Source organism: Cryptosporidium bovis (assembly GCF_009768925.1).
Source record: "Cryptosporidium bovis isolate 45015 chromosome Unknown contig_3, whole genome shotgun sequence".
Lineage (NCBI taxonomy): Eukaryota > Apicomplexa > Conoidasida > Eucoccidiorida > Cryptosporidiidae > Cryptosporidium > Cryptosporidium bovis.
Window position 1 is genome coordinate 535,544 of NW_027125024.1, and position 22,519 is coordinate 558,062.

General features: G+C 25.3%; 11 protein-coding genes across 11 annotated transcripts; 7 read left to right on the plus strand and 4 right to left on the minus strand.

Moving 5' to 3' along the window:
• Nucleotides 1–804: 804 nt before the first annotated feature.
• FG379_002202 (tbc domain-containing) lies at nucleotides 805–2,610 on the plus strand (the record flags this gene model as incomplete). The annotated part of the gene is made up of 1 exon (XM_067328071.1): nucleotides 805–2,610. One exon carries the CDS (start codon nucleotides 805–807, stop codon nucleotides 2,608–2,610), a length of 1,806 nt encoding a protein of 601 aa, XP_067183610.1.
• Nucleotides 2,611–3,395: 785 nt separating this feature from the next.
• On the plus strand, nucleotides 3,396–3,920 carry FG379_002203 (uncharacterized protein; the record flags this gene model as incomplete). Its single annotated transcript, XM_067328072.1, has 1 exon — nucleotides 3,396–3,920. The coding sequence occupies one exon, from the start codon at nucleotides 3,396–3,398 to the stop codon at nucleotides 3,918–3,920; it is 525 nt and encodes a 174-aa protein (XP_067183611.1).
• A 189-nt stretch (nucleotides 3,921–4,109) lies between these two features.
• On the minus strand, nucleotides 4,110–5,945 carry FG379_002204 (ubiquitin fusion degradation (UFD1) family; the record flags this gene model as incomplete). The annotated part of the gene is made up of 1 exon (XM_067328073.1): nucleotides 4,110–5,945. One exon carries the CDS (start codon nucleotides 5,943–5,945, stop codon nucleotides 4,110–4,112), a length of 1,836 nt encoding a protein of 611 aa, XP_067183612.1.
• A 687-nt stretch (nucleotides 5,946–6,632) lies between these two features.
• FG379_002205 (uncharacterized protein) lies at nucleotides 6,633–9,380 on the plus strand (the record flags this gene model as incomplete). Its single annotated transcript, XM_067328074.1, has 1 exon — nucleotides 6,633–9,380. One exon carries the CDS (start codon nucleotides 6,633–6,635, stop codon nucleotides 9,378–9,380), a length of 2,748 nt encoding a protein of 915 aa, XP_067183613.1.
• Nucleotides 9,381–10,715: 1,335 nt separating this feature from the next.
• Nucleotides 10,716–12,323, plus strand: FG379_002206 (uncharacterized protein; the record flags this gene model as incomplete). Its single annotated transcript, XM_067328075.1, has 1 exon — nucleotides 10,716–12,323. One exon carries the CDS (start codon nucleotides 10,716–10,718, stop codon nucleotides 12,321–12,323), a length of 1,608 nt encoding a protein of 535 aa, XP_067183614.1.
• A 209-nt stretch (nucleotides 12,324–12,532) lies between these two features.
• On the plus strand, nucleotides 12,533–13,117 carry FG379_002207 (uncharacterized protein; the record flags this gene model as incomplete). The annotated part of the gene is made up of 1 exon (XM_067328076.1): nucleotides 12,533–13,117. One exon carries the CDS (start codon nucleotides 12,533–12,535, stop codon nucleotides 13,115–13,117), a length of 585 nt encoding a protein of 194 aa, XP_067183615.1.
• Nucleotides 13,118–13,492: 375 nt separating this feature from the next.
• On the minus strand, nucleotides 13,493–13,786 carry FG379_002209 (PC20A; the record flags this gene model as incomplete). The annotated part of the gene is made up of 1 exon (XM_067328078.1): nucleotides 13,493–13,786. The coding sequence occupies one exon, from the start codon at nucleotides 13,784–13,786 to the stop codon at nucleotides 13,493–13,495; it is 294 nt and encodes a 97-aa protein (XP_067183617.1).
• Nucleotides 13,787–14,100: 314 nt separating this feature from the next.
• FG379_002210 (uncharacterized protein) lies at nucleotides 14,101–15,228 on the minus strand (the record flags this gene model as incomplete). The annotated part of the gene is made up of 1 exon (XM_067328079.1): nucleotides 14,101–15,228. The coding sequence occupies one exon, from the start codon at nucleotides 15,226–15,228 to the stop codon at nucleotides 14,101–14,103; it is 1,128 nt and encodes a 375-aa protein (XP_067183618.1).
• A 972-nt stretch (nucleotides 15,229–16,200) lies between these two features.
• Nucleotides 16,201–18,246, plus strand: FG379_002211 (uncharacterized protein; the record flags this gene model as incomplete). Its single annotated transcript, XM_067328080.1, has 3 exons — nucleotides 16,201–17,792; nucleotides 17,848–17,899; nucleotides 17,968–18,246. The coding sequence occupies 3 exons, from the start codon at nucleotides 16,201–16,203 to the stop codon at nucleotides 18,244–18,246; spliced, it is 1,923 nt and encodes a 640-aa protein (XP_067183619.1).
• A 479-nt stretch (nucleotides 18,247–18,725) lies between these two features.
• On the minus strand, nucleotides 18,726–20,381 carry FG379_002212 (uncharacterized protein; the record flags this gene model as incomplete). Its single annotated transcript, XM_067328081.1, has 1 exon — nucleotides 18,726–20,381. One exon carries the CDS (start codon nucleotides 20,379–20,381, stop codon nucleotides 18,726–18,728), a length of 1,656 nt encoding a protein of 551 aa, XP_067183620.1.
• Nucleotides 20,382–20,966: 585 nt separating this feature from the next.
• On the plus strand, nucleotides 20,967–22,076 carry FG379_002213 (uncharacterized protein; the record flags this gene model as incomplete). Its single annotated transcript, XM_067328082.1, has 1 exon — nucleotides 20,967–22,076. The coding sequence occupies one exon, from the start codon at nucleotides 20,967–20,969 to the stop codon at nucleotides 22,074–22,076; it is 1,110 nt and encodes a 369-aa protein (XP_067183621.1).
• Between the last annotated feature and the right edge of the window lie 443 nt (nucleotides 22,077–22,519).

The window sequence follows — 22,519 nt, forward strand, 5'->3', positions numbered from 1 at the left end:
TAGACGATATTATTTATTATGATAGGTAGTTATCAGCCTAATTTGCCTTCAAATGTTTTCTACAAATTCAATTTTTATTGTTTTCTAGATACAATCAAGAATGACACTTATATTGCATTGCGGAGTTCCCGCCGGCGCTACGGTCGAACATGTATATTGATATTTAGAATATTAAATATTGTGGTCAAATTAATAGACAGCTACTGTAAAGTAGAAATTAAAAAAAACGATATAGTAAAATAATATTTGAATAAAAGATTAAATACAAATTAACAATACATGAACAGTAAATTGAGGATTATAAATTATCGTACATAAAGGATCTTTAGTATTGAACAATAAGAATGTGTTTATAATAACATTAATTAGTTTCATAGCGAAAGATAAATAAAACAAAAATTGGCAATTTTTCACCCCAAATTATTAGCTAATTCTGTGTATGCATTTAAATAAATTAGTGTTTATTTTTCGATTAATTATTACTGTTTGTTATTGAAAAAAGGATACCAAGATAAGTCAACATAAAATGAATTAATTTAATATTGACAAGTAAAATCGAAAACAATATTTTCTGCTCTTATAAAAGAGAAAAACTATATTGTAACTTAATACTGGGTCTTTATTGAATAATAATTTTATTTGTTAAAGGCTATTAACGCTAAAGTTGTGTTTTTACTTAATACATAATTATTATGGCCGATTAGTGAAAAAATTTTCAGTTATTGTAAAATACAATAAAAATAGGTTTTGCGAATGAAAATTTTTGTATGTAGGTATATACTTTGTTTTTTTAGATAATACCTAATGGCAACGAATGATAATAAAAATATCGTAACGTTATTGGCAGTAAATAGAGCATATAATTACTTTGTTCCTAATTTCAATAATGCAATTGAAATGAACTACAGTAATGACTCAACGAATAATACCAATAAGATTAATAGTAATATGGTAAATATGAATAAATTCAGTTTTACTAAATACTTGAAAATAGAAAAAATAAAACCACATTGTAATTGTGATAAGGATGAGAATGGTATATGTTTAAGAATGTTAAATTGGTTAAAAATGTCAAAATCAAGTGAACTTGGTTTAGATGGTATTTATAATGAATTAATAAGTGTTATAGATTTTATAATAAGAATGGATAACAGTAGAGATAACAACAACGACAGTGTTCACGGAGATGGTGATAATATAAAAGCACTAGATAAATTTGAGGAGGGTATTATAAATAAATTATTCAATGGAAGAATAGTAAACAGTATTTACATGGATGTATGTAGAACATACCCCTCAATATTATATTTTAAGGAAGAAGGAAGAAATTATCTGAGTAAGGTATTATTGATTTACTCATTAATTGATATTGATGTTGGTTATGTTCAAGGTATGAATTTTTTAGTAGGTTGTATATTGTGGCATAGTCATAGTGAAGAATTAGCATTTCAATTGCTTGTATCATTAATGTTTAATTACGGTATGAGAGAAATGTTTATTTTAGGTTTACCTGGTTTAAGAGTAAAATGTAAAATATTAGATTATTTAATACAAAAGAAATTATTTAATATATGGGATCACATTATTAAGCAAGGTGGGACTATTGATATGTTAGCTACTGACTGGTTCCTAACTTTATTTTCATACAGCATTCCACTAAATATTATTGGATTATTTTGGGATAATTTTTTTGAGCAAGGCTGGATACCACTTTACAAATTAATATTGTATAGATTACAAAGAATTGAAGATAATATATTATCTTGCTATGACATTGCTGATATAATGAATTCAATAAAATATTCAATCCCTTCTTCTAAAAATGGAATATTTGGTAATGCTATCTTAAATATAAAAGATGAGTTAAGCAAAAGCAATATAGGGCGTTTTTTCAATTCAATGTTTTCGGGTGAAAATGGAGAGACTAATAATTCATCAACACAAGAAACAGGAAATAATAATAGCAACGTTTATAGTAACGATCCAAATATAATATCATTACCAGATGTATGGCTTGATCTAATTTCTGAGGCTCAGTACGAGATCGAAATTGATGTTGACCTTATAGAAGAATTAGAATTTAAATTTAATTCATATTATAATTTGGATGTATACAATAATAATAACAAAGATAAAGATAAAAGTCATATTTATGTAGAAAGCTTTGAATATTACATAGGTAATAGTGAAATCAAAGAAAAGAAAGAACAATCTGAAGAAACTCCAAGTAGAAACAACCATAACAATGAACCTACAAACACAGATAAAGATGACATTATTAGTGATTCAAACTTAAACAGTGATATTGTTAATGAAAATGATAAAAATAACATCACTCTAGTTCAAGAAGAAAAAATTAAACAGATTGTTAAAAAACAAAAACAACACTATTCAGACATAATAAATTTAATTTATAATGATAATTCCTATAAAGTATCACCGACCATTCTTGAAACAAAGGATAAACTAGCCAGCCTATTTAACAAATTACTAGAAAAAACTGAAAAAATGCTCATCAAAAGTGTTAAAAGAGAACACATGAAAGATATTAGCATTAATATTATTGAAATGCAAAAATATAAATTTGGTCCTTGGACATATCAACATTAAGAAAATAAAAATTTGCTGACTACTGTAGGTATTTAGATATATTTATTAATTTTATCAACTTAGAATATGAATATAAATATCAATGATTACTTTTGTCTCCTTTATATGTTTAATTTTTTCTAATAAAAAATTATTTTAATCTATTTATAAATGCGTTAGCGGCTGATATATTGTCTGAAAATACAGGTACACATGTAAATTATGATCTTGTGAAAGAGGATTTTGGCGGCAACATATTTTTGAGTAATAAAAATTTTAATTCTATTTATTATTATTTTTTTAATTTAAAATTTACTAAAAAAAGGTAATTTCTGAGATATTTTAGGAATAAATATATTTACAATTTCAATCATCGATATTTTTTTAAATATATATTTTCAGTAAACATTACATATAATTGACATATATATAGCCGTTTCCTTCTTTATTATTGACTGTAATAAATATAATACTAATACTGTTAAAAAAATCTACATTTATGTAAATATAGTTATTGCAATAGAATTAACAATAGTAAATGGAAAAAAATGGAGAAGAATTACGAAATATATAAGATAAATGATTCAGGTAAAATTGTAATAAGAAAAACAAAGGAGAAAGATGCTAGTGGCTACTTGGTAGGAGCAAGTAATGAATTAGTTGATGCAATGCTATGTGAAGTTAAATGGGAAATCAAAAAATTAGAACTTGAGATAAAAAAGGTAAGTTAAATATGTATGTTATTCTATTTATAGTTAAAAAAACTTTATTTAATTACTTTTTTTTTGATAATTTAGTACAAAGTGATGATGTATATAGAAAATGATCAAGAAAATGATGATGGTAGAAAAGAAGCAGAATTGAAAATAGAATTATTAAAAGAGCAAGCATTAAGTAGAGAATTTGTAAGAGGTATAGATAGAGTTTTAAGCAAAATAAGGGACATTTACAGCGAAAAGAATAAATTCGATAATAGAATGGAAATGATCAAAAAAATAGAAGATTTAAGAAAAGAAAAAGACTTTTTAAAAGATATTTTGATTAAACAGATGAGTACATATAGTTTATTAAAAAGCCTACACAGGTACAAAACTTACAACCAGAATATGGGTTTCAATAATAGAAATAGTGGAATAGAGCCTATTGAAGTAGAAGAAAATATGATGAGTTACGAGGAAATATTTCCACCAAAAATGAATAAAAACCAACCAGATCAATCATTATATAAAATATTGAATAAGCTTATGAAAGATAGGATGTATTTATTGGAAAAAGGTATTAAAATAGAAAATGTTCTTTCTGATAATCCTGAAATGGACCAATATATTTGACAAACAATGTGATTATCATTTTATTACAATTAAAATTAAAGGAGAAAGTCAAATTGGACGATATTGGATATATTTCGTGATAAATAGTAGATATTAAATAACAAATAATACTATTATTATGTTAATTGCCTAATTACTTCTATGTATATTATCTGTTCTGAAAATCAATCAATTAGTTTATTCAGTTATTTACTTTTTATTGTGACATAGTTCTATATGTGATTCTAAGTTTTTAAATAAGACATTATTGTTGCAAATATTGCAGTTTGTAGTCCTTGAACCACAATATGATTCATGAGAAGTTAGATTATAGTAATAGACATCTCTAAAGTCAGCATTATATCCATCAATTTCGGCTTCAACATAGTTATTGCAATATCTACATAATATCATTCTTTTTGGGCATTCATTAATTTGATGCACATTTAATTTTATTGTCTTAACACTTGTATTACATAATTTACATTTAATGTACTCATGGTATAGCTTATTATGTGATTCTAATTCATCTTTATTAAAGCCAACGATATTGTTATATTCACTATCTTCCGATTCAACCATGCATTTATCACAATGGATGTGATTTCCAAATTCTACTTGTTTAATTACTAATTTACATAAATCACATTTTTTATATTTTTTTTCACAATTAATTAAGTGTAGATTTAAATTTGTTTTAGGTATTATTCGATTACAAATTTCACATTTCGTTTCAGAATCATCACAAATATTAATATTATTAGTATTTGCAGTTTCATACACAATTTTAACCTGTATTGTTGAGAGATCTTCTTTGTTTGTATTTTTGTCCAAACGTTCAGATTTTTCAATATATATAAATAATATTGATGGGAAACTTGTTTCTGAATTATCATACTTATTATTCAGGATATTACTAAAATAACCGACAATATCCACATAAGATATAAATAACGAATTATTATCTTCCGGAAATGATCTGAGCATATAAAAATGTGGCGATGATTCAAATAATGGCGGAAATGAAATAAATATATCGTATTTATCCTCACTTTCTATAATTATCTTCAATTTAGCACTATGATCGTCTCCGTCTCTATTAGTTAGCTGTTTCCTTAGTTCAAATGGGATTGTAACCTTAAACCTATTATATAAACTAACTCTCTCAGTATTGCCTATATTAATCGTTTTTATGTTATCACTGCTGTATTCATCCACACTATTATAGTTGCTGTTATTATTTCCAATATTCTTATCTATATTACTAATAATTTCTATTTGAATATCAGTATTAATTAGACTTATACAATTTTCTGGTTCTAGTTTATTTATCTTTACTTTTGAAATATTATTCTTATTTGAACTGTTATAAAGTTGATTAATATATATTGTATCTCCAACAGTTAATGTATTGAAATAATTTCCAATATATGTCTCTAACAATGCTCTTATATTGTCCACTTCTAATATATCATTATTGTTTAGTAATTCAAATTGAGCATACGTACCCTTTTGTAACTTTTTATACGACAATTCGATCCAAATATTTTCATCTAATAATATATTATCTTTTATCCTCAAGCATCTTAGTATTTTTTCTGGTAATGAAATATAACCTGGTTTTTCCGAGTAATTTAATACCCCACAATGTGTTGTGAAAATGCTATTTTTATTATTTGACTTTGTATTTTGATTTAGGCACTTAACACTAAAAAACAATGGATATATTGATTCATCCTTTGATAGCACCTCCAGTAAATTTTCTGGCAGTATTATTTTGTCGGTTTCACCATTGTTTGGAAAAATACAACTTTGAGATGCAGTATCAATGTTACTCTTATTCAATTTAAATATCCATGTGCAATTATTATCATTTAATAAATTATTTTGTTGTTTGATATAAACCCTCTCAACACTAGTTAAATAATCATCAAAAAATAATCCCAATTTACTACTACTACTTATTGAATTTTTCTTTTTCTCCAATATTTTTTTCTTTTGTTTTTCCTGTTTTTTAAATGTGTTTGAAGAGCTAAAAATGTCCATATATTGTACATATATCACACTAAAATTTCCTCATATGAACCTTTTCTCATCAATATATCTTCTATTATTCGTACTCCTTATTTTTAATTATAATCTAATTTATTTACTCTTGTTAAATAATAAATTTGAAAAAATCAATATTTTACCGCCATTTAACAAGTTTTATTTAATTTAGGTACCCTTACCATTATAGTGCATGCATTTTGCGGGGAAATATGAATTTTTTTCTTTAACATGTAAAAAATTATATTAATATATAAAGATACATCGAAATAAATGATAATATTAAATGAAATATTGGAATAACTGAAAAAAATATAAAACAATGAATATGTAATGTCATATAGTTGTGAAAATGATTAGACAAAATATAATTTAGTAACTATAAATTTAATTATTTTATTATTACTCGCACTAGTCACTAAGAGAAAAGAAATTTGATTACAAACGTTATCAATGTTATATAGTTAATATATAAGTTATATGTATTATTGTGCATCCGATATAGAACAGGCAATAATATTTTAATAAAATAAATTTAACAATTACTATTAATATAATAATTGTCGTTAGGTTTCAGAATTATATCCAAGTTTATATATAAGGTTCAGTCAATAGTAATAAAGTTATAACAACATATAAGGAATAGAGAATACAATAATAAATCATTATAATTATTGTTAAACCATGATAATAAATGCAATAATTAAGTTTAAGAAATGTAATATGATACAAATACTCATTTATTATTTTATTTACAATTTAATAATAGAAAAATTTGCTTGTAATGAAGTGGAGTATGTTTATAATAAGGATAAATACAAGAATAATAACAGACTAGATTATTCTAAAAATAAAAATAGTACTAGTGAATTATATCTAAGAGATTTATATAGTATAGAAAATGATCTCAGCAACATTTCGGGTGAACAGCTCAGTAAAGACTTGGAAAATTTAAATTACGTATCGAGAATAGTCAATCCATTGGAATTTTTGCATGAAGAATTATTCATAACAAATATTAAAAATGATAGTATGGATAATGATTCATTAACTATTGACGATAGTAATACTATTTCAATAAAATCATTAAATAAACGCAACAATGTAAACTCTACGAGATTAGGTGATCACATAAACTCTCAAGTTAGAATTAATGATAATACCTTTATAACTACAAATATTACCACTACTACTACCACCACTACCGTCCCCAGTGATTTCAATGTTGAATCATCAATGGATAATTTTACGACAGAAACAACAAATAATAAAGTTGTTGCCTATTCAATTTCCTCTAATTCAGACATAAACAAACATAGTTTAAATTTGAATAATAATAATAATAATATTTATGATGATAAAATTGAAAATAAAATCAATGATAATGATAATACAGAACCGGAAAATATTAATATTGAAGGCAACAGATTTACTGATATAAGTTTAAATAGCAATAAAGATGACAGTTTTTTAGTTATGACATCATACAATAATGATAATTTACCTGAAACCACTAATGAAGTATACAATGCAACTGGAATAAATAGCTCAATTCGTTCTAGTTCAATTAATACGACTTCTGAAGGTTTAATGAATAATTCTAACACAATAAATAGTATTGTTGGTACCACCACTACTACTGCTACTACCACCACTACTACTATTGTTACCACCACTACTACTGCTACTACCACCACTACTACTGCTACTACCACCACTACTATTGCTACCACCACTACTACTACTATTGCTACAACAACAAAAACTACTATTATTACTAATACTAATACTAACGCCACCACTGCTACTACGACTACTAGTTCAGTTGGAACAGAAGTTACAATCCCTAGTAAAACCGTAACTAAAGTGAGCACCACATCTGTTCCAAGCAATGTTATTGATTATAATGATTCAAATAATAGCAGTTTACCTATTTTAACAAACGAAATAAATGACAGTAACACAGACATCAACAACTTATATGAATATTACGAAGAGTTAATAAATGATGACACTATAAATGGTATAGATTCATTTTACACCCTAGATAACCCATTGAAAAAAGTTGAAAAAATAAGACCGAATAGTGGTTTTCAAATTAAAGGAATAAACAATAGTTCAAATTTAATAAAAGATGACAAATTATTATCAAAAATACCACTATTGTCAACAAAACCACCAAATTCAAGTAAAATTAAGGAAGAAGTCCCATTTAATACTACAAGTACCACTACAGTTGCCACAAATACGGAAAGTAAGTCAGAAGATAATAATTTGGCGAAAACAATTATAGACGGTGTACATAATTCCATTAAAGTACCGTCAATTAATCCAAATAAGGAATTAAACAATAAAAATATAAAAATAATTGAAACAATAACATTATCTTTATTGGATTCTTCGTACTGTAAGGAGAGAACAAACAATTTTAGGCGTATATCCTTCTTATTGAAAGAAAATATAGCAAAAATACTATCAATACACATACATGATGTGGTTATAGATGATGTATATTCAGAAAGTTCAAATGGGTTTAATATAATGAGTGAAAAATGCACATTTTCAAATGGTAAATTAAAAGGTATTATATTCGATTTATCAATAATAAAAAATAAATTAACAGATTACCCAAAATATGATGACATAGTAAAAATAACAGAAGTAGAAACAAAATTTAATAAGGAATATGGAAAAATACTAATTTGGAAGAGGGAAATAACCAATTTACATAATAAGAATAATCCATTTTGTCAGGCAAGTTTAAAAGAATCAAATAATATAAAACTTTCCTGTATAAATCATCCAATTAATTGTATACATAATAATGAATACAAGTGCTACACAAATCCTATGGGTATAGACTGTTACTGTTATAATGAATTATTTTACGATAAAAATAACTTAAGTCATGAAGAAAAAGCATTGAAATATGGATACAAGGATGGTGATAACCGTGTTATTATAATGGAGAATAAAATCAATAACAAAAATATAAATCAATTCGACGATAATTTAAATGATTTGGAAATAACAAAAGAGTGCAGAGCTATTATATTGTGTACCAGTGATATAACTACACCAATAATACAAAGATGCTCATCAAGTCCATATAGCATTGGCTGCCCATGCAGCTTAAACCCATATTCCAAATTATGTGGTTGTTATATTAATCCATTCAATCCAGGGTGTCATTGTACGTACAATAAAAATTCCAGCGATTGCAAGTGTTTACTTAAACCAGAAGAATGCAGAACTGAAAATGAGCCTCAGATCGGCCAAGAGGTAGTAAGCAGAAGTCCTTTTGATTTAAAAAATGGAATAAGGAGATTCTACAGAAAACATTTCAGAAAAAGCAGTTCTCAAGAATTGTTCAATAAGTATAGTTACTATATTACAATTTTTGTGCTGTACTTGTTACTTACAATAATTTAATGATATTTAGACAAAGTTATGTATTTGAAATAAATCAAATATTATAGTTTAAATAAGTTTTATCATTTTTTTATTGCTACAGTATACAATTATATAATTTGTATCTAATATTACTCAATATTCTTTTTTTCATAAAGTAATGTTACTATTGCTATAAATAACGCAAACATATCATTGTAAAATAAAAAAGAGCACTAAGTTTTTCAGTAAATAACAGGGACAATAGAGTGAATATAGATTACTAAGATATTTGGTTAATATTGTCATTTACAAAGTGATTACATGATGATAAAAAGTGCATTATATATAAATAACAATTGGCGCTGCATCATAAATTACTAAATAACGTTACTCGAAAGTATAAATATACAAATAAAATGCAATTTAATAAATAAGAATAATTAATATACATTAATTCCCATATAATATGTGATAATTAAATGGCTTAAATAATTAATACAATAATTAGGTTATCTATTATTTGAGATCACTTAATACAACTTGAATAGAAATATCATTTTTACACTAAAAATATACAAATATATTTATACTTGTACAACTTTATTTGTTAATAATAAATTGAGATATTTTCAAAATTATCTATTTTATAAACTATTTTTGCCATAAAATTTAAAATAATGGGTTTATTAAACAATTTTCTTTACTTACAATTATTACTTTTTGTATTATATGCTAATAATGTATATTCTCAAAATTCAATAAGGTATGTAAAACTTGAAAATATTGGATTAAATCAATAAAGTCCAAATTGTTACCGAGTACTCAAAATACAATAACTTACTATTAAAATAGAGCGATAGAAGATCCAAATCTATCTAATAAAACTGATTTACTAAATAGTACAAGTCTCTTAAATAATACTGATCTGTTTGTTAGTACACTTTTGCCAAATGACACTAGTTCAGGCAATGAAGGTGTTAAACTTGTTGATAATTCACTATTAATAGAAAGTAAGTCCATTAAATATATATATAGTATTTATTTTTATACATTGATGTCATAATTTTAGATACTACTATTGGAAAAGTTAAAATAGAGGATAAATACAAGGATGAGGTTGAAAATAGAATTAAAATAAAGAATAAATACAATGATGATTTCTCAGACAATTCAATAAATACATTAGAAACTAACTCTAATAATAATAATACAAGTCTCCTTTCAAATATTCACGACAATTTATTGAAAATATCCGATATAATAAATTTATATATCGGTAATTTATCAATATTTAATTTTAGTAATTCAATAAAAGGAAAAAAATCCAAGATCTTTAATGATATGGTTTTTGACGATAGTGATGTTAAGGTAAAAATGGGACCAAGTGAAATGGAGAGTAGTTCAAATCCAGAAATTCCCCCACATTTTTTGCCTAAAGACGAAAACACTTCTCCAGATTTATTACTTCCAGACAACCATAAAAAAATAGCTGGAGTGAATGGTGCAATAACATCTGTACCATTACGTTCATCTCCACGACATTTCCCTCCTAATGGCAATCCATCAATGAGAGGTTTCCAAAGAGGTAGTTTCCCAATACCTTTCCAACCAGTAAAAACACCTTATAACGGCATGCCTGATGCTTATTCAGGTTCAGAAATTCCAAATATAAATCCAACTATGGGTGGTAGTGGAATACAAGTAATTATCACCTCACCACCACCACCATCCCCAACTCCTCATCATCTCCATCACCCCCATCATCCCCATCATCCACCGACTCCAGTAAATTACATACCAGAAGTGGATGAAAATGGTAACTTTTCGGGAAATTCGAGCATGCTTCCACCAATCCCGTTGAATCCTAATGATAAAAATATTCTATCACCACCATTGAATTATAACAATTCATCTAGAGTTGGTAACAATACATTGCTAGATGGTGAGATTCTAAGTAAAATGGTAAATGGAACAGACGATGGTGCCTTTCTAAATGATACACATACTCAATATTTGTTTAGAGGAGTACCATATTTTAGGAGGATGTGTAAATGTCTTTCAGATAGAGTACCTCCATTTAAACCTGCAGATAATTTGAATGAAACCACTACAAATTTCGAAAACGGTACATTAATTTCAAATAATTCGACAATTTGTAGGTGTGATCTGATTAGGCACGATATGTTAAAATATCATCATCAAAACGACACTTATCCACCACCACCATATCATCATCATAACCACACTTGTCTTCATTGCAACAGCACCAAATTCCTAAATAAAACGAGTCATGAAGTACGTCACTTCCACAATTGCAGTTTAGATAAAGTATCACACCCTGATTTGGAAATTAATGAAATTACAATAAATAACAGTACTAATAGGAACAAAACGAATTTGGATGACTTAGGAAATGAGAGGAATGGCAATTTTAGTAATGAAACTGCGGTACAACCAATTGAGCCATTTCCATTTTATGGAGTAAGTAATGATACAGATAATAAATTTAATCACAAATACATAACAAATTCGACTGTAGTGAGTTCAAGTGAATATACAACGACAGTTGTTACGACAGTGTACAATATTTCTCAAAATGAGGCTATTAAATCACAATTATTCACAATTGATAGTAATTTAACTAATGATTACACGAAAAGATCTCTGAAAACATTAAATATTAACGATACAAACAATGAAATAGACAAAATTAATAATATTAACAATAATAGTAGTGCCGATATTCAATTAACGTCCCCTGTGTTCACTTTAATAGCTGATGATATAAGTTATTGTGGAAACAATACAAATCATTTAAAAAATATTGCGAGTAACTTCAGAAGTGTAGTCGGTAAATTGTTTAATATAAATTCAAACGACGTATTAATAATTGAAATGACTCCCACTAATATTAATGTTGACTGCAATAACAAATCTGGTAATGAGGATGGTAAAAGTGGTGTTAGATTTACATTCATGTAAGTTCGTTTTTTTTAGTACAATAATAATAATAATTTTTTAGTAAATTGGAGCTAAAGTAAACGAAAAATACTCTCTAATATTATTTTGATTATTATTATTGTAATTGTACTAATAGAATTGTATTGTTATAATAAATAATAATTCTTTCCCTTATTATTTACAGACTTGATGTGAATCAAGACAGTTCATACTTATACAAAATACTGGAAATGGCAACTAAAGATAGAAATTCATATTTAAGAAAAGAATTAGGAAAGGTATACTTGAACAAAATATCATCAAATACATCGCTATTTAAATCCTCACTTTTAAATTGTAGATCAGCTTTATCCAGGTTTCCAAATATTTTACTTGACTGTATTCAAGATCCTGTTTTATGTATAGCTCATCCAGAGGACTCCACATGTTACACATCTCCAAATTTGCCTGGATGCTTCTGCAGTGATCCCAATTCTGAGCAGTGCGATGCGATCAGGATATGTAGACCGAAAATTGAATTGAATCCAAGTGCATATTGTGTAATAAATCCATATGCACCTAGTTGTATCTGCGTAACACAGCCATCTTCTCCACAGTGTGGATGTTACATGAATATAACAAATCCGGGATGTCCTTGTGATGTAAATCCGCTTGATCACAAATGTCAGTGCATGAAAAATCCGTACACATGTGGTATACTTAAAAGCAGCAATTCAAGTTACAGTATATTGAATAAGTCTAATTTAATATTCAACAACTATACTGTTTATATTTACTTACTGCTTTTACCAATTCTATCATTTTTGCTTGGTTAAATTATGCGTTAATACGCAATGGACAATATGGCACAATATTTTTAGAGGATTTACTAATTAGTGTACTCGAGTAGTAAATGCTTGTAAATAAAATAGATTACAGAATGGTGAGGGGTTATCTCTTTTTGTTGTTTAAAGTTGAATATTTAGTGACAAATTACAGTTTTAATTTTTTTTCACAACCCATTCCTTCACATTTTATTGTATTCAATCCTTCTTTCACGATTGAACAAAATATTCATTCCATCAAGTATACAGAAATAAGAATACATGGGAAGTTAAACAACCTTACTTAATGTCTACTAAAAGTGCTACTTTTTACTTGATGTTTTATTCATAAATATAGCAATAAAGAATCATTTATTTACAGTAACATCACTGATTCTGAACATAATGTGAATTATTCGTAACAAATACAGAGTACTCTACAAAAGAAATTGTACCTGAAGAGTCAGAATCTATTTCCCAAAAGAACTGATGCAATTCCTGTAATGTTACTGAAACCTTTACCATTCTAATTTCTTGAGCATCAATTAATCCGTCCCCATTTAAATCGAATTCTTTAAACTCTTTTTCCAGTGTGTTATTCTCCGTCACCTTTTCACTAAATGAAAATGCAAATAAAAATGTTGTTAGCAACAAATATAAACCTAGTTTTTTAATGTGCATTTGTCACTTTTATATATTGAAAGAAAAACGAACGACTCAGTGAATAATTAGTGTATAAATAATAGCAAGGTAAATCAATACCTAATTGCAATTAAAAAAATGACTACTTTAAGGTATTAATAAAAAAATTGTACGGTGTGATAAAACTAAATTATTACTCAGTATTTGTTATATTAAATATATGTTTACAAATTACAATTAAAATGACGAATAATTATTAAAAAAAACACAATCTTAAAGAACGAATTATAAAAAAAAGGCGCCACATTGGTGTGATTTATTATTTTTGATTGCAAAACATTACAATCAATCATTTATTTACAACCAATTTTTGATAAGTCAAATAAAATAGATTTGAATTTATATTTCCTTTCACTTGAACAAATAATATGATTTTCAGTGTATTCTATTATGTTCCAAACATGTTTCCAATCAATTTTATTGTTTCCCAAATGAACATTAAAGTTGTTTTTCTCACATGTATTATTTATTTTATCTGCATTATTGGATGCCTTATGCCGTGATGCACTAAAATTAATTGAATTCCCATTAAAATCATTATTATTGTCATATATGTGGTCAATATTCTGATTTCTAGAGCTATTGGTGAAGTGAATATCATTATTGCCATTATCATGAAAATCATTAATATTGCTATAATTACTATCATTATGATGATTGTTGTTATTGTTCTCTATCATTTCTTTTCTATTATTGTCAATTGCATTATCATCATTGTTAATATTAGTATTTAAATCACCATTATTACAACTGCTTTCGCTGTTATTGCAACTACTTTCACTATTAATGTTGTTGCTGTTACTGTTGGCACCTATATCATATATATTACCATACATATATTCATTGCTATTCATTTTAACATCGCTATTTAATTCATTATCTTTTGAATTTTTGTCTTTATTCAAATCGTAAATACCAATGTATTTATCTTCACTATTCTTATGATTGTTGGCATCATCACTATTGTTAATATTATTGTAATTATTGATATTATTATCATTGAAATTACCTTCACTAATAACCAGATTATTAAATCGTGATACGTCTTCGGAGCAGAAAATATGTTCATTTGAATAACTTGTCATGTTATCCAGATTTGCACTATTGCTTTCAAACCCAAAAACCTTATTGTTAACTCCAATATTGTCAAAAATATCAGTATCAGAAACCCTTCTCTCACTATTTTTATTGCAGTCAGTTACTTCATTATGAATTTTATTGTCATAGTTACTGTCACAATTAATATTGTTGTTACTACTTTCATTGTATTCACCATCACTATCATCGCCTATAAAATCTTCAAACAAGTTGGTATTGTTTTTCTCATTGCTTAAGTTCAAAATTGATCTTCGTGTAAAATCATTGTTGTTACTGTAACTATAATTATTAGTTACATCATCATCATGATTAAATTCAAACATTGTTTAAAGATAAAATTAATTCCAATCGCCGATATGCATATATGTTGCTGTTTTTACTTTTAATGAATACACCTTATTCTTATTTAGTTTTTTGTTTCTTCTAAATTTACTTATGCATTTGTATTTTGTTCCAATAACCAAATACAAAATTTCTTATGTTTATTGAAATGAATTTTCGCGCCAAAATGTAGCAAATATTAATCTAAAAATTGTTAATGCATAATTAGTATTTATTATATTCAAAAAACTAAAAAAAAATATTTTAATTGTTATAGGACAATATGCATACATTAAAATCAACGACTTTATTTTGTAGTTTTAGTCCCAATCTTTAAAATCTAGTGTAACTTATCCGTTATTTATAACTAGCATTAAATTATTACCTTTGCCCCACACTTGTATATATAATATCGTTTTATTACTATTGTTCAATTATTGTATTTTATTTATTATTTTTGTGCTCAAAAAGTCAAATAAACCAAATGTTCAAGGATAGGTTACATCATTACTTTATTTTTGTTATTTTTTTGACGCCTTCACAATTTTTTTTTTGTTTAAACCAAAAAGTAATATTTTACAATTACTCGAGAATGCAAAAAATAAAAAAAAATTAAAATGCATGTATATATAGTAGTTTCAATATGTTTTACTTCATTTAAATGTATGAATAATTAGTTATAATCATGCATAAATAATAATTATTGGACAAATCGGTGATATTCATAATATCAATTTTTTAACTATTTGTTTAATCACCAAACCCAATACTATTGGACGTTTTTTTCTTTTTTTTAATTTGTTTTTTAAAATATATAAATTAAGTTTTAATTTGTATGGTAGTATAAATACAAGTGTAAATTGCAGTATCGAGATTAATAATGAATATAATTATCTTCATGCAGCTGTTAAAAGTAAAAAAAGAATAATAGTATTTGCTCAACTTAATAATAAGAAAAGCAAATAAACAAAGAAATGACTTCAAAAAAGAAGAATAAATGTATTGATAATAAAAAAAAAGAAAATGGGAAACATTTATTACACGATAAATCTTTCTTGACATTATCAACAAGTGATTCAAAAGATACCAAGGATTTACTTATATCTTCACAATCAATATTATTACTTTCATCTTACGATAAAATATCAGAAACTTTAAGAGACGTCGATTGTAATTCAAAAAAAGAAAACAAATTAACGCTAAAGCCAACAACAGATACATTAGATGTTGATGAAAATTCAAATAGTAATAAAACAATTGTTTCAACATGTGATTTTAATGATTCACTTGACTTAAACTTGTACAAGAATATAGACAATAGAGATAGTTATTTGCTGAATAACAAATCTTTAAATTTAAATGATAAGCTAATTAAGGAGGATAGTGACTATGTATATAACAATAATTCGTGTAAGATAAACAGTAATGTCACTGCAAATGAGGTTGAAAATGGAATAAGTAAAAAAGATAAAGATAAAAAAAATTGGTATTCAAAATTTAAATCACATTTATTGTTTGAAAAGAAAAACAAAAATAGTGTGAAAATTTGTAACCTTAATTATAAATTAAGTGAACTAAATAGTAAATTTGATGAAATAAATAATGAAAATTTAAAAAGTGATATTAATAAGCAAAGTGAAGGAAATAATAACAAAATGAATGTCACAGTTAATAACAATGAAATAGTATCAAACTATATTAACAATAGTGGTACTAATAATGAATGTGAGAATAATGCAGATGAATACTTTGAAAATAATAAGAACTGTACCAATTCAATCAATTACCTCGTGGATAAAGAAATAAGCAAATATTTGTTATCAAAATTTAAGTTTTTCTTAAAAAATTACAAAATATATAACGATAAAACCCATAGTTTGGGAAAAGATGGTGATAATATAACCAGTGATAATGTCAAAAAAACACAACTTCCGAAATCTAAAGTGGTTAGAAATAGAAGTTCGAGAGTTGACATAAGTAATAATAAAAATGTAGAGATTAATAAATACATTACAAAGAATGAGTCACTAAATCAAACAAATACTAATATAGATAATCAAGATAAAGAGAGTATAATATTTGATGATGAATATATCAAAATAACAGGTGTTAATATGGTTGCACCATTTTTAGAGCCTCAAAGAAAAGAATATTATGGGAAGAAGACATTAGTGTTGGATTTAGATGAAACATTAATACATAGCTCATTTCAGCCAATAAGAAATCCATCATTTATAATAAATATTGAGATAGAGGGCGAATATCATGATGTTTACGTGTTAAAAAGGCCTGGGGTTGACAAATTTTTGGATGTGGTTACATCCTTATTTGAGGTTGTAATATTTACAGCAAGTCTTTCTAAATATGCAAATCCCTTATTAAATCGATTGGATCCACTGTTTAAATGCCCTTACAGACTTTTTAGAGAAAACTGCACAGTTGATGGCAATTCATACATCAAAGATTTATCCAAGTTAGGAAGGCCACTAAAAGACATTATAATAATTGATAACTCACCAATATCATATATTCTTCAACCAGAAAATGCAATTCCTATCACCTCTTGGTAAGTTTCAAAAAAGGAAAATAGTTATACAAATTTTGATAACAATGTACTGTAGGTTTAACGATGAAAATGACAAACAACTTTATGAATTAATTCCACTGCTAGAAGTAAGTTTATTGCTTATATATTAAAATAAAAAATAACTATTTTTATTATTAATATCATTATTTATTAGTTTATTGCAGAAAGACATCCAACAATATCGACGTCATTTGGAAGTTTAAGTGATTTTGGTTTTGATGTCTACACTAAAGAACAAAAAGAGCTAATTGAATTCAATACAAATAATGTTTATAGTGACAACAAATGCTTAGATCAAGAGATTACAACTTCTTTCAGTATTATTTGTTTAAATGGTATGGATGATACTTACAATTGTAACAATAATAATAACGAAAAAAATAAAAAAAATTCAATATATGTGGAATCTTCATTTTATAATAAAATGACATAATATTACTAGGATAGAAGTCCAAGCAATTTAGTGAAAAAACCAATAGAAAAAAATATCAAATATTAATACATTCATATATAAAAAATTTGATATTATTATTGTAATTATTATTAGTTATATCTATAATTTATTTACTTGATAAAGTTTTTCATCAAGTTACTAAAAGCTATAATCTTATAAGCAACATTTATGTATTTATTTAATATAGAATTGCAATATTTAGAGGATTCTTTCATCTTTTGAATTTCAATACCGTTTTCATCCTCAGAATTAGTGGTATCTTTATTCCATTCTTTTATTAATTGATTAAATATCTAATTTCGCAAAGTACAACATGTTAACATTGTTAAATTAAAATAAAAAATAACTATCTTATAAACTGATAGTAACAATATGAACTTACAGTATAAAAATCTTCCGGATCCTTTGAATTTTTAATTGCTTTTTTAAGTCTTAAATAACAAAATATACTTATTTCATCAGGTATACCCTAGTAGATAATAGTAACAAATATTTAGTTTAATTAAGTTAAATGCAGTTAAACTTACATATGGAAAGGCACTGCTGATTGAATATTCTTTAGTCGCAGATTCAATAATTGCTTCAAACATATCATCTTCTTCATTAAAACCAATATCAGATAAATAATTGATTCCATTCTGTTTATCTAATTCAACTATTTCTATATTATCTTGAGATGAATTAATACAATTTAAATCACCTCTTATTATTTGATTTGATAATTTTGAATTTAATATCAGAATTTTATCTATTATTGTGTCTATGCTAATTGTTAGTCTATTTAAACCAGCATTTTTACTTAAATAATTTAACAATATATAATCTACTTTGGTTATTCTATTCAATATTGCAAATAAATAATGCATATGATTTAATTTAGGTGCGTTACTAAAATTATCATCCCTTGTAAAGCATTCGATTACATTATCAAAATCTGAATTAATTAAATTTAATCTGCTCAACCTCTTTTTTATCTTATCAATGTTAACTTTTAATGAGTTTATTTCATAAACCGTCTCGTTTTCACCATTATCCTTATTATTTTCCAAATAAGATACTTTTAAAGCGTCTTCGACTATCGAAGATATTAAGTCATTTATTATAAAACTAAATAATTGCAATGAATTTGAAGGTATTTGTGATATTTTTGTGTCTTTAAGGCCGTTATTGTAAAGTGTACTCCATGTTATTGATAACCACTCGTTTATTATATTAGTAGAAGATCTGAAATTCTTCTCCCTTAATACTGCAAATTCTTTATAATTTTCGGGTGACATTTTTCTTGTTATTACATCTCTTAATTTAAGTCTATATTCAAATCTTTTATTTATACATAATACATTTATAGGAATATTTATCATATTGTCTCTTGGCTTTTCTTCATCATTATCAATATTATTTAAAGCGATATCTTCATTTAATTTAACAATTCCAGTGCTATTTTCAGAATCCAAGAAATCATTTTCCTCACTAATATTTTGGTTTATTTCAACATGTTTATGCACCGATTTATTAAGCATCGAATCATGCTCAAATTTATTTACTTCTTGTTTATAGTACTCACTCAAATGTTTTTTAATTATATTATTGCTCAATTTGTTTGGTATTTTTTTTTTATTATTACTATTTAAAAGTGAATTCCACAATAACGTTATCCATATATTCAAATATATTTGGATTAAGCGTACGCTTGTTTCTTCAACATTGTTTTCTTTTAATATTGTTCTTAAGTCTCCTGCAATGTACATTGTTCTAGATATTATTGCACTTAATGGCGAATATGTTGATATTTTTAATTCATTTAACAATTTTGTTGTGTTTTCATTAAAAGATGACGATGAGCATTGTTTTAATGGACTTTCTGCAGCTTTTTCATTCTCAATCTTTATCCTCTTATTGTTTGTTTCTTCTAATTCATTAATACTAGTTTTAACCTTATTTGTATTTATAAAGCTATCTTTTTTGTTTTTATTTGAAAGTATTGCAACTAACTCCGATTTTATTCCTGAAGGAAGTCCATTAATTATTCCTATCCACTTCTCTTTAGGGCACTTTAATAATTCCTCATAAATTTGGCTACAATTTAATCCTTGAAAGTCAAATGGCATATTCATTAATTAAATTAGACAAACATAGACAATACCATTAAAGGGACTAAGATAATCTAAAAAATAAATAGTAATAACAATAATAAAATATATTAGCGAATTAAAAAAAGAGGTTTGTATTCTTTTTTAAATCTTTTTTGGAATTATATAAACAATAAATTACTTTTTCCTTTAAATATATGCTTGGTATATTCATGTCAGAAAAAGAAACAAAATTAATTAATAATACAGACATTGCGCGCCTGTTTATTTCCATCTAATAATGGCATTAAATAATTATTTGGTACCTATTTTGTACATTAAAAGGAAAAAAAGAAAACAAAGATAATATACAAAAAATTGTATATCATCTATATTTAAGTGAATAAAGAATATAAAGCAAATATTCGCTGATATCATACAAGTGCAATATTTATTGTAGTTATTTTAACAAAACAATATTAATATTTGTCAGGAGAATCAGTATAGGAAAATATTATATTCAACTTACAAACAAATTCTTATTTTTATTCATCTTCTTTACTTTTATTCAGAAACTATATACATAGAATTAATTCAATAATATTCTTATATTAATAATGTAATTAATAAATGTACAGTAAAGGTGTTAGTTTAATAAATGACAAAATACCTTTATATAGATCTATAATTAGAAATGAATTTATTATAAATAATTTATTTTTTTTTAATGAAAGGTGTTTTTCAAGTATTAAAATCAAAAAATATGGTCAATATTACCTAAATTCTAGTTTTATAAATAAGTATAATTATACAAATAATATTTTAAAAAAAAGATTATTATTAAATAGTCACTCTGAAAAACACATACATAGTTCAAAAAGTAGTAATCGTTATGATAATAGAACTTGTTTTGCTAAATACGATTATATTAAAAATAATATATTCTTGAATAAATTATATAAAATAAGAAATGTTAGACTTGGATATACATTGGTTGTAACAGCAATAATACTTTATTTATTAAGTTTAATTAATCATTATAAAATTAAGATATATGATAACGGATTTATCAACACTGGTGAATTTAATAAAAATAATACAAGCAGTAGTAACATTGTAGTTAAGTACATTATTAATATTTTCAATGACCCAAAACTAGAGGAATCACTTAAAAACTTAGTTAAAAAAATACTGATAAGTACCATTAAAGAATGTAATGATGAATCATTGGTAAATTGGAAGTTATTGTTAAAAAGCACAATTAATGAGTTTGAAAACGAATTTGGTAATGGAATTGCAAATATACTTAAAACTAAAGCCATTCAAGAATGGATATACTCAACTGTGAATGAAGTTATGGATTATTTGAGTAAAACACCTGAAATTGTATCTAAAACATCTTCACTATTTTCAGAAGCTATAAATCATAAAATATTTACTGAAGATTCAAAGAAATGGTTTGACGAATTTGTAAAAAGCTACATTGTTAATAATAAAGAAATACTTCATTCATTTAATCAATTGTTAGTTAACTTATTTAATACAAAGGAAACACAAAATAATATTAACAATATATTCTATCAATATTTATCCAACAGGAATACCAAAGAATATTTAAATATAGCAATTTGGGACGTTTTTAAAAACTATATATTCTACCCTAAGTATTGGTTTACTGGAGTTAATAAACAACGTATTGAATCTATAAAGAATGATGAAAAAGGTCAACAAAGTAAATGATTGTCATTATTATTAACATCACTTTTTTTCTTTGTATTTCATTATACACCAAGTAAATATAATATTTTTTTATTTATAAATTTAAATCTTATTTTTAGAAAGAAAGTGAAAGTTACTGTTATTTTTAATTTGAAAATTCTTTACTCCATTATTTCTACTTATAACTCTTTTTCTGTATTTATTTAATTTTAGCTATGTTGTTTATATGGACTAAAAAACTAATGCCACGTATGCATGGTAGTATAATTCCCCACACTTTAAAAAAAAATACATGTTTCGTGCCGGTATAGAATGTAGAGATAAAATGTGATAAAAAAAACAAAATTGAACTAAATATGAATAAGCACTTTAATTTAATTTTGAGAAATAAAATAAGTGAATAAAGTTTATAATTCAAGTTTTTTTGTGTAGTAAATACCGTTTTCATTTTATAAATAACTTAC